This window comes from Aythya ferina, assembly GCF_964211825.1.
Source record: "Aythya ferina genome assembly, chromosome: 13".
Taxonomy (NCBI): Eukaryota; Metazoa; Chordata; class Aves; order Anseriformes; family Anatidae; genus Aythya; species Aythya ferina.
The window spans coordinates 13,175,725-13,188,443 of NC_140311.1; the positions used below are offsets into that span (position 1 = coordinate 13,175,725).

Here is a 12,719-nt window from a genome sequence, read left to right on the forward strand (position 1 = left end):
TATTGTTTTAAGGCGTTGTTCCTCTATCACTTCATTATTTAATTAATTCTAAAAGTGATTTCTTTTATAAAACAAAAATATTTGAAGAACAACTCAAATAGGTTTTGTAAGCTGGAAAGGCATTGAAACACGTAACAGCTGTCTTTCCTTAGTCTCTCAAAAAATTGTGTTGCCATGAATAACTATGGTCACAGGGGAATTCCCAGTGGATAATCTAGGATCCTGTATTTGACTCATTAATAGAATATGTATGCACACTTTGTTCTCAGTAGTTCATGTGCAGATTGCTTATTCCTGAAGTTAGTGATGAGAAAACAGCTAGGGACAATGTAGTCTGGTACTACAGATCAGTGGCAAATTTTCACTTGAAAAACATAGGGCAAATCCCGTCCTGTACTCATTCAGTAGCCTATGAGACTTCTTGGTGAATCAGATTCAGGCACTTCTGGTGGCTTTATGCCAAAGCAGTGTTTGCACCACACGGAATGTGGTGCTGCATTACTGGTAGAATTCTTAATTCTTAATTCTTCTATTGTGTGATATAAGAAAGAAAACTGAACATTCACAACTGTTTGAGGTGTGTTGCAAGTTGATCATAAATCATATTTAGTATATAATATAGCATTTGTACATCAGAAAAAAGTACCTTACTGCTTTGGTTCACTTAAAGCACAATGCCTTTGTTTTAGGATATGAGAAATTTACGGTTTGCATTAAAGCAAGAAGGGCACAGTAGAAGAGATATATTTGAAGTCCTCACAAAACATGCTTTTCCCCAGTCCCATAACCTGGTAAGTTTGTCATTTATATTACTGAGTCATTTTAATGCAGAATTCTTGCCAATTAGCTTTAAGTGTTTGACCTACTAATGGACATCATGGCTGCTTAAAAAGAGTAACAACAGATTTCTTGTGTCAGTATAAACTACGGAGAATTGTTGCTTTTTTGTGCTCTTAGAACACATATCTATGTATTTGTAAAATTACGGATGCTTTATTCTATGCTTCAAGTAAACTACTGAGCACCTCTGGTCTGTACAGATATCATTGCTTAAAGGAGTGCAAGTTATCCTTCTTCATTAGGAAGTGTAATAGTACATGCCTTGCTTTACTTCTCGAAAACACTGAACTCTTGGGCAGTCTCAAAGGCAATGATTAATGTGAATCACAGCTATACTTCAGGAGAAGACAACACTTGTTTTATCTGTAGTTATTGGTGAATGATATCAGACAGCTAATGCAGTAATGAAATTGCACAGACTTATTGAGGGTAAAATTAAAACAAAACCAAACACATCCTATGGAAGGAATTGAGCTGAACTTTAAAATGAACTAAGCAACTGCATGATATTTTTGGTGTGCTTTCAGGATATTTCAGCCAGTAATTTAAACTGATCCTGCCAAAAGCGAGTGTTTCTGCATGGTTGTGAGTTTCTGAGGCTGTAGGGTGAACCAGCTAGGGAACTGAAATGGATGAAAGCTAAGTAAGGAGGAAAAAAAAAAAAAAAAAGCTTTACCCTGAGTCATTTCCTCAGTCTGGTTAGCTCTAGCCTGAGTATGGGGGTGGAGGGCGAGGACATCTGTGGATGCTCCTTGCAGATGGATGTGAATGAACATGAAAATGTTCTGCCTCTTACCGTGGCTGTTTTAAAACAAGGTTTTGCTGGCTGAGTATGAGAGTATGTCTGGGCTGTGCGTGACACTAACACTTAGTGGCCAGCAGCCAGTAGGGAGATCTTTTTAAAAGATAGTGCTGTGGCTTGGACCAGATGATCCTAGAGGTCTTTGCCAACCTAAATAATTCTATGATTCAGATGACAACTGGGTGAAGATGGCAGCTCTCTGCTTCTGAAATGCTGCAGTCTTGCTGTTCTCTGGTCGTCTTCGTTCTGCCTTCTAGCCACGTGGTAGGTTCTTCCTCTCATGCCAAACTGCCAGTTGTATAATCACAAAGTAAGCCAGCGTAGCTCACTTACCCAGAACAAAATGTTCTGTTTTCTGAGTTAGCTTTGTGCCATTTTTAATAATTTGACGAGACCTGGTTTGTAATTAGTACATGTCAGAACCAGTGCAAGAGAAGGGCACAAGTGATACAGGGTGCAGGCAGGAGAAAAAAAGAGAAGACATCCTGTTTTTTTGGCAGTGTTAGCTGGCAACCTAGCAGTTTAGCTGGTAATTTTGCTCAGACCACATTGTGGAACTGCACCCTGGGTCTTTGAGTGGTTCAGCAGCACTCATGCTCTGCAGTGGAAAGAAGGTGTCATCAGGACAGTAAAGATTAATATTGCTTCTGTTTTCTGTGTGGTATCCCATTCTCAGACAAATGGTAGGTAAATACAGCCTGAGATGTTATTTCTGAATGGAGTGTGCTTAATTTCAAGATTTTTCTCCAGAATCATCAGACCACCAGTGCCTGAGAACCTAGAATAAATACTAAGCCTGTTCTCAACCATTCATCAGTCTCAACATTGTCTTTTGTGCTTATTTGTCTGAAGCTAGTTCTTGGCTCTCTCCAGTTTTGGCATAGGTCAGGTTCAGATCTCCCAGAGTCACTAACAAAATCTAGTAGCTCATCTGACTGACAGTTTAGCTGCTATGGGACAAACATGCTGTTTATGATCTTCTCTTGCATTTGTAATAGGATGCTAATTGGAAATCTATGCTGAAATAGAGTTTTTAAACATGAAAAGAAACACAAGCCAACCTTATGTATTTGTAGTACTCCACAAAAGATGAGATATTTAGTCTGCAGTTTAGTTTCTGAACAGCGGCTGCTTCACTTCCTCTTAGCCTGATACTTATGTCATCTTTTTTATAAGATTATTCACCACCGTAGTACTTGCATGATACGTATTTACTTCTAACCACTATAGTTGTGTGGGAGAGACAGTGGTAGTCATGCTGTCTGACTTCCACCTCTCTCACTCCTGCTATAGCTGGTTATCCTGGTAATTTAAAGTGTCTGGGAGTCAGATCCTGCCACTGTTGCTGTTGGATCTGCGAGGATGATTTTAGATAGCAGTGAGACCTGGTATAGGGGCCTATCTGATGGAGCACATGCAAAAAATACCTTGACTCGAGGCTTTGTTCTGAATAACGTCTGCCAGTCTCAGTGCAATAATGGTAAACTTAGCATTTTCAGAAATTATTAGATGCTAGTTTTGTAAATACCACATCATCTGATTTCTGTTTTCAGATGAACAGGTAAGATGTAGCTGGCTGAGTTGTAGTAATAGTGTTAAAAGTCAAGAATAATGACATCTTTATTTTCAGACACACTGAGGAATGTCAGCCTCTTCACTGAGTAAAAGTGTCATGATTTATGATGTATAAAAAGTATAAGCCAGTAAGTTAGAAATAGGGAAAAAAACTTAAACGCTTTTCATGTTTAACTCCAATTCTAGCTTTGTTACTTTCTTCTCTTGTAATGTATAAAGTCAAAAAAGAACACTTTAATAAATTGTTATATATTTATGTACTGAAATTCTATAAATATGTAACTATTTGTAGACTGCCTGCCAAACTGTCTTGTCAGATTATAGCTGCTCTTTCCTTTATCTCACAGAACTACTTAGTGTTGTGAGTAACCAGTATATCGTGTTATTTTTTTTGTGAGCAAAATGGTAATGATGAAATTGAATCTTGAAAGCAAGTACTTGGTCTGTAGGAGGACTGAAAAAGAGGCTGTGTGTGTTGAAACTGCAGCTTAGCACCTGCAAGGAAGTAAACAGAATTACTTGCACAGTGAAGCATAAAAAGTAGTTTACCAAAAATGTTACAAGATTGGAAGCCTTTTTTTTAAAGTGAAGTGTTTTCTGCTTTTAGACCATGGATCTGCAACAAAATCCCTAATTTCATTATATGCAAAGAGATTTTAGTGTGCTTTTGCAAAATCTTAATGAAGATTTTGTTCTTATGAAGAATTTTGTTCTAATGAAGAATTGTTCTTACTAGCTACAGGTATTGATAAGTCATAAGCCTTACATCCCACAGTTTTTTGGAGCAGTTATTTAATATGCTCTTATTTCCTATGTCTTTAATACTTGCTTCAATTTCTTTCCATTTACCATGATAGCTGAAAAAAATGAAACTGATCTCTTCCGTGCAATGCGTAAGACTTTGTAGTAAACAGATTAAGTGTATAGAACACAATGTACACATAGTGTATACAGTTTTTGTTGTAATAGTCAACTCTTGCAGAAGAAATAATTTTATTCTTTAGTATTTTTAGATACTGTTCTGATTTTAAGTGCTGTTCTTGTTGGATTTACTTATTCAAGAGTTCTCTCTCAGAACGGCTTCTATAAAAATCTGAGCACAAGCTTTGTTCCACTTTCATGTCCATTGTAGTGTTCTCTTATTTGTTAGACTTCAGATTTTTGATGTGATGCACACTACTGATTTATTTTTATTTCTTTCTTGAGCAACAGAGGAAGAATTTGTATTACCTGGAACGTCAGCAGAACTTACAGAGCTTAATTGTCAAATTTAATAGTTGTGGGTTTTGTGGCTCTGAAAGGTTTTGTGGTAGATGTGCTGTAACGTTGCTGTAGCTAAGTGCTTTAAATGACATGTGTTGTACATAGTAGGACAGCGTTGTCTCGGAAAGGATTCTGTCCATCCCCTTCTCATGCATTGTAAACTTAACTCTGTCTTTTTGAAGGTGAACATAAGGTTAAATTTTCCTTCTGACTTCTTGTGGGCTACTTTGTGGGTGAGGTGAGCAGCATGTCTCTGGCTTGTTTATTTCTAGTTTGGAGCAGCACATTCTTGATTTTTCTGTAAAATCCATATAAAAGGTATGCATTTGTGTATTGTATTTGCCACTGATGAAGCTGGGTAATTTATAAATCATCACTAGGAAACTAGCAGTGAGTAGCAACTTAAATAACATACTGATGGCTTTGAGACATGTTTAAAGTGTTGTGTTATTATTCCAGTGTTTCTGAATCCTAAGGTTCTCCTTTATCTGTTTGGTTTCTTGGTGGATTCTTAGCATAGTTTGCTATCTGGGATATAGCAAATTCCTTTGGGGAGGAAAGGAATTTTTTTGCATGTAGCTGTTTATTAATAGCTGAGCAAATCAGTTTCATCTGCAGTTGTAGATAGTGAGATTCCTGGTTTGCAGTTTAAAAAAAAAATGCATTTTTTTCTGCTTACTTTCTGATACTTGCATATATTTCTAGTGGAATGTTTTTTTGTGATACAGTTGATATCTGCCTCTCTCCTATTTCCTTTCTTTGTCTCTACTTCCAGCCCACCTGATAGCAGTCTCCTTAACCAAGAGTGTAATATTCACTTACACAGAAGGCTTAACCATTTAAAAAGGGGAAAACATCCAGAATATACAACTTGGGAATGCTTTGTTTGCTTTTAGGACCTTGCTATAAAATACTGATTTCATTTAAAATTCTAAAACTAGTGGGGAAAAATCTCCTGTGTGTGCAGTAACTTCCTTTTGAAATGCTTGCTGATTTGAGATACGTGAGGAAAAGCCTTCCTTTCAGAGGGATTCAGTTTTGTATTTTGATTGATGCTGCTTGCTGTTTAAACCATTCTAACTTACTAGGCTAACCAGAACTGTCTTCAGTCATTGCTGCTGCCTTCATAAGATGTAAAGAAACTTCCATCTGTGCTTACGGTGCGTTCATGAAGCATTGCTTTACCTGTAGATGTAATCACAGCACACTAAAACCATGTTTTTTCACCCCTTTTGCCAAGTTTTTTCCATTTCTGATTTGTTCAGGTCCATTCCTGTGTAAACGATGGTTTTGGGATGTTATGTTTAACATTCGGTTTCTTCTGTTAATATCTCTGAGTATCTAGGAGACCTTCAGCTTTGTTGATGCAAGTGAGCCATGAAAGCTCTTGAATGCTCTCTGTTCTGACTGCTGCTGCTCCGTTAGCTCAGCGCAGCAAATTCCCTTCTTCTGTGTTTTGAAACAACTTAGTTTCATGCTCCAGTTGGCATCCAAAGAATTCATAAGCCACCAAAATCAATTTTCTCAATGAGGCAGATTCTTAAAATAAACATTGTTTTGGCTTTCATGATAAACTGTAAAAACAAACCAAGCAAGAAAAGGTTAGCTGGGCAGTACAGCTCACTTGGAATGGGCTGGAAGGAGAAGGAAAAACAAGCTAAAAGGTATGAGGAAGTTGTTAGTCCTCTGTGAGGATGCTGTGTTTTATAAATAAGTCTCAAGAGCGGGTAATAGAGCAAGAGAAAAGCAAATAGTATAACCCACCAATGACATATTTTGTTTCATTTTCACTGGCCTCTTTTCAGTCTTCGTGGAGTTTTACAGTAAAGCAGACTTATGTTAGTAAGGAGCAATTGGACAGGGGATGCAGAAAGAAGGCTGCTTCCTAATGGTAGAGAATAGTGATTAAAACTTTTTTATGCTTCCAATTTAGTGTCTAACATTTTGAGCAGTATTTGCAGCTGTACCTATTGGAGAAATTTTGGTGAGAAGACAACAGTTTGTTTAGTGAGGATTAAATACAGGAACTGATATAAATTATTTTAAAACACTTCACTCTCCTGACAGTGAACTAAAAAAATCCCACAGTTTAAGCTTTGTAATTTTTATGCGTCTTTATCACTTCTTGTTCTAAATATTGCCACGCTTTCATTATTTCATTAATGCGTGTGTATTGTTTATAAACCTTACTTTTTGCTTCATGATCTCGTATCAGGTTTAAATGGGATGGAGTGGGGTTGGTATGAATGTCGGTCCTGTTTTGTGGTAGGCACTGGGGTGTAACTGACGATGAGTAATGAGCCTTCATATTTGCCACCTTCGGTCAGTTTGCTGTAATAAGCTTCTCCTACATCCTACAGCTTTTTTTTGCTTTTGCAAATGAAGAAAAGTTTTCAGAGAATGGCTGGATGGTGTACAATCCAATGTCCGAATACAGGAGACAGGTAAGTTATTAAAGCTGCAGCTGTGTGGTGCTTTCCTGGAGTTATTTTTTTTGTACGTATCACTTGTCAGCTGTTCTGGGAGGGTGGAGGGGAGCTGAGAACTGGAGAAGATAGAAATGCAACTTAAAGGAGGTAAGGAAACAAAGCACTGGAAGAGTTTTGTGTTTTAACAACAGCATCAAAAAGTCACAGGAAGGTAGTCCTTGCTCTTTGAAGGAAGTTTTTAATACCAATTACAGTGTGTCACTGTTAAGTGGGTGGTGGTGGTGGAGAATGTGACAAATACGCAACAACAGTGTCCTAAATATAGATTTCACTTAGTCTGATTCTTCAGGAAGTTTAATAATAATAAAAATAAAGACTTACTTCAGAAATAGAATTACTTTATATGTTATTTATATGTTAATCAGTTTTCTCTTTAGATGATTGTGGAAAAATGTTAATGAAAGGGGATAACATTATTTAATTTTAACATTTCTTACTATTAGACAAATTGTTTTTGCTTTAAATACTACAGTTAGAACGTTCTTCCTTTTTTCCCCTCTGTAACTTGTAATGGACTGAAGTGTATCCAGACTTCCACATGATCCATTTGGTTCAAGGTAGAGGCCCCAAACCCTCCAAAAAGTAAAATGCAAACACCCGCACAAACGCCATTGTATGTGGAGAGCTTATCAGTCTTGCTCAATTTCCTGACTGCTGTTTTTGAAATACTTTACTGAGCAGACTGCAACCAGAAGTTTGTTAGTGGAAAGGCTGTCTTGAATTTTTATTTTTATTTTTTTTAATTGAAGGCAGCATCAGACTACAAGGAAGAAAGGTTGAGATCAGACTTCCTCCCTCTCTTTTCAGGGCTGTAATCTCTTTTGAGCAGGTGAAATGGAAAGGCAGTGCTTTGAGGGAGGAGAGAGAAATTTTCTTTCCCTAGTTCCTTGACTGAAGAAATGCTTCTACTAGTTTAGATATTGTTTTGAAAGTTGTGAGGACAGAATTGTGCATGTGAAGAGTATACGTGAAATATATGTAGCTAAGACCAAATCCATCAGCAGTGGGCTGTTTTCTGTGGTCTTGTAATTTTTTTCTTCTATTGTTTTGAAATACTACTGTAGTTAGGTTAAGTTGGTAGCTTGTTGCCACCATGTGGCCGTAATATCATGTAAAATTTGAGAACAGAATTGCTGGTTGTACAGGCGAAATATGTTGAAAAACTTTGTGTTGCCTTTTAGGGACTGCCTAATGAACGGTGGCGAGTGACTTTTATTAATGAGCATTACGGACTGTGCGACACATATCCATCACTCTTAGTAGTGCCATATAACGCAACAGATGATGATCTGAAGAAAGTTGCTGCCTTTAGGTCTCGAAATAGAATTCCGGTGAGTACTGCTGATGAAAGTTGTCTTAGGCTGTAGCTAGTTTTGTTTCCAAACAACTTTTTGCTGAACATGACACAGAGGATGCCTTTTTTATGGAAATGGTTACAGCAAAGTTGTTTTGACTGGCTGAATTTTTTTTGTCTATTTAAAACTAGTGTGATGGCCAAGCCTCATTTCCTACAACAATTATGCATTCCAGCTTTGTTGGTTTTGACTTGACTTTTCTAGTAACAACTGCCAGCATTGCAGATTCCCTTCTCTTAATGAAGTATGAGCCTAGGACTGCCATCTGTACAAGCTTATTGACTATTGTTGCATGCACGTAAGAAGTGATAGCAAGTGTTATGCTTCTCATGTGTAAGCGAACTGAATGGCATTTTAAACGTAGTTCCAATGGTCTCTCCTAAAACAAAATTTTGTGCATAGTCACCATAGTGAATTCTTGGGATATTTAGTCTATACAATTTTAAATCGGGCTGTGGAATTTAAGATAAACCCATTTGACTCTCTGGGTATGTTTCTCTAACTACAATTCTTTGAGGTAAGAGAATTTTTATGTAGCAGCTCTTTACAGCACTGTAGAAAATACTATTTTGTAGTACAATACAATCTCTTATCTGATGTTTCAACTTGGCAAACTTGCAGAAGGTGTTAGATACTTAGCCAGTATCAGAAAGCTGCCTTGAATCTCAGCTAATATCAAACAGATGGGAAATTCAAAATGATAAATGTTTATTAGATGGTATTCACTGACAGCCTAGGATTATAGTCATATATTTACTGTATATACACACGTATATGTGTGATATATAATACACATATAGGTTAAATATATATGGGAAACTACTCTTCATTTTTTATAAGTAGTGTGTGTGTTTGGATGGTTCTTATAACCAATCTGTATCTTCTCTATTATCTCAAAATGCATGGCAGATTTTTTCTACAGCCTGTAAAGTGACAGTAATTTCCTTGGTAATAAGAATTTTATTCTTGACAAGAAATAACCAATCCTATTTACCCTCACACAGACAAATTCTGTTTCTAGACGTACAACTAAGGTTAGTATTTCAGGAGTGAATACTTCTGGAAGATTTGTTTTGACATCTGATGTTCTTTCTCCATGTAACTCACAACTTTGTCAAACTGTGTGAGAATATTCTATCTTCAGAGTTAACCAGGATAAACTATTACCTGCTTCTTAGGGTGCAGATCTTTAATTTCTTGCATGGCAATCTGTCCCCAGGGCAGCTCTAGCTCAGAAAAGCAGTAAATGCAGCAGATGTTTTGCCCCAGTACCTCCTAATTGTAAAGAGGGCTGAGGAACAAAATCCACTTCAAGGAGAAAGGGAAGCATTCAGGCTACTGCAGAAAGGTTAAACTTCTCTTCCTTATGCAAAAAAAAAAAATGTGTGTGTAGGGTTTCCTGTAGCATTGGAACATATTAGTCGTAGTAGCTACAATGAGTTCATTCTGAATTGTTTCTTCGTTTCAGCAGGCATTGCTGTGTTTTTTTTTTCCAGTTTGCTTTTCAGAACTATTTGTGCAACTTAAGACTTGCAGGAAAAATGAAATGCACTGGGTTCTTTAAGCACATATAATTTCAGTAAGAGTTGAGTGTGTAAGAGAAAGAACCTTCAGAGATTATTATTAAATATTATGAAAATAAGTAGGAAGAATTTGAGATGTTTGGGAACTAGACTTTTAAGAAATAAAATTCAAGTGTTAATTTTCCTATTATCTGTTTTAAAGAATGTAACTTTTAAGTTGTGGCTTTTAATAAAATGTATTTCTTCCATTGTGTTTTTGGCATGTGACTAGGTCCTGTCATGGATTCATCCGGAGAATCAAGCTGTTATTATGCGCTGCAGCCAGCCCCTGGTTGGAATGAGTGGGAAGCGGAACAAAGACGATGAAAGATATCTTGATATCATCAGGGAGGCTAATGGACAAATCTCAAAACTGACCATCTACGATGCTAGGCCCAATGTCAATGCAGTTGCAAACAAGGTAAATTGATGCTTACTTGTTATTTGTGAAGGGGGGTGTGGTGAGGACTTAGAATTTGAAGTTTTCTTTGAGGAGGTTTCTCAGAACTGTAAAAACATTGCTATAGGTAAATTTACTTAAATATGTATATTTACCTGATCAAATAATGGCTACCAAGGCCATGAAAGAACATGCATACCTAAAGTAGGTTATAAGCAGGGTTTTAGGATCATATGTGGACTTGGAGACACCCTTTACCCTATCACACAGATCTTAGTGTGTGGCTGAAATCAGGTACGATTACTCTGTAGAGAGTGTTTTCATCCAAGTGAGGTAGACGCGGGGAAAGCTGTAGAGTGTGTCCTCTTGTTGGAATGATGGAGCATTTGGGTGCAAGCCATGGCTCTGCTTTCCTGGAAAAGCTGTGCATAAAGCCAAGTTCACTGATAAGGAAAACCAAACACAGGATGCTTAACTATTATGTGAACCACTTCAGTCCTATGCAGACATCCAGTAAATAAAGAGAAAATGACAATTAATTGAATGACAATGACAAAATGACCCTTACTTTAACTTATGGGCTTACAATCTAAAGAGTATAGGCATAGCCATGGATATGAGAGTATGGTACATAGCCATGTACCAGCTTCTCTCCCTGTGTCTAGGATAGTCCCTTGCCCACTGAACTTGTGGCACAAGTGAAGTGAGCAAGCTCTTCTGTACTTAGGTGAAGTTGTGAGGCTGTGCAGCAAAGAGCACGAGAGAGGTGAACTCAAGAGGGCTTGAGATCTTAGCAAAATGATGTGTACTTACCTGGGGAAAAAGGAATTCTAGCTTCTGAGTATTTTTTTTGGCATAAAATATTAATTTAGTGGAATGAATCCTCTCCAGTGTTTGTGCTGAAAGAAATAGGAAATGATAAAGCTTGTTTGCGTCTAGGAGGTTTGCATGCAACATAAACATTAAGTTGCTTCAGAATTCAAGTGCACCTGTGATGTTACGGTTTAGCTCTCTAACTTAAACACACGTCTATACCTTTACAATGCCTTCTCTGTAATAGAGAACGCAGTTTATTGAGTAAGTAATAAGGCTTGTTTTATCTCTGAAAGAACGTGTGGTATACTCTGTCCCAGGGGATGTTTAGCTAGGTCTTAATCTGATGGATTGTATTTTGAGGGTATACCTCCATTGCTTGAGTTTTTCTCTACGAATTACATTATATCCTCTCTCTATACAGTGAATTTTTATGGGTGAACAAAACACCACATTTTTGTTACAGATGTGTAATCCATCTGTTTGCCTTGTGTAAGGAATGTCAGTTCCTACAATTAATTTTTTCCTCAGTTCTTAGGCAAACTGTAATATTTACCATAGATGTTTCAAAGGTGCATTATGGCCAAACTTTGTACGTGCACGCATCTTACTGAAGATGTGTGCACAGTTTTCAGCTTCTTTGACAGACTGCATTTCACTCACATGTTTTAATTAACTCCTGATATATGAGTATGAAACATTAAATCTTAAAATCTGTAGGGCACGTTTCTGGATCTGAGAAACAGTGACTTAAAGTGCAAGGCAATGCTGATCTGGAAAAAAAATATTTCTTGAATAGCTGTGAAGGTTAGCATGAGCAAAATGGGGCTGCACTACTCATACATTTCAGTGTTCTCAGGACTTTGGACAAGACCACTCCATCAGGAGGAGCTGCTGCAGCCTAAAATTGCTAAAATTGCAATCGTTCCTTACCAGGGCTTCAGAATACTCAAAGGAAAGTGAAAAATACAGTCATTACTGCCTTTAGCAGAGAGCCTGGCAGCCCTGAGAATATCCCCACTTGTGAGGAAGGAGGTGGAGAGTGTAGAATAGAGATGTGGTGCTACTGTATAGAAATGTAAGTGGTACCAACGGGAAAAGGTTATACCGTACTTCAGGTTGTCTTCTGATGTGTAGTTCGTGGCTGTAACATCTTAGAGAGACAGGAATTATTTATCACAACGCATGGCATGGCATGTTTTTCCTGTCTGTAGGAAATGCTGTGATTTTGCAGCTAGCTTCAGAAAACCTCATCAGTGGTATTGTCCTAAAATACATGTGGTTTTTGTCTTTCCTCCCTTGTGAGCAGGCACATGCTCTGCTATCTTCCTCGGGTAGCAATGAAATGCTCAGAGAGCGCAGCAGTAGAGTAGACTCTCTTTTTAATTTCTTAATGATCCAATATTTAGTCTTCAACAATAAAAATTAATGTTATGAAAGTTACTTTAAAGTATATATAAAGCTTCCATAAATATTTTTACTAGTTTAAGAATTATAGTGTTGACCTTTAAGAAGTTAATTCTTAAGTTTAGCTTGTATTTAACCTTAACTAAATTCTTAAATGTAATTCTACTTGGCCAAACATTTCACTGCTTTTATCTATTTAAATATCAGTTCAAT

The 12,719-nt window shown here is 37.2% G+C and overlaps 1 protein-coding gene across 5 annotated transcripts in view; it reads left to right on the top strand.

Annotated features, from left to right (window-relative positions):
* Positions 1 to 12,719, top strand: part of MTM1 (myotubularin 1) — a 38,269-nt gene that overhangs the window by 14,679 nt on the left and 10,871 nt on the right. For all 5 annotated transcript variants that reach the window (XM_084534731.1, XM_084534733.1, XM_084534732.1 and 2 more), the window contains 4 exons: positions 690 to 791; positions 6,841 to 6,924; positions 8,151 to 8,300; positions 10,119 to 10,307. In XM_084534731.1, the coding sequence (XP_084390857.1) occupies positions 690 to 791; positions 6,841 to 6,924; positions 8,151 to 8,300; positions 10,119 to 10,307 (525 nt within the window). The remainder of the gene's footprint in view (positions 1 to 689; positions 792 to 6,840; positions 6,925 to 8,150; positions 8,301 to 10,118; positions 10,308 to 12,719) is intronic.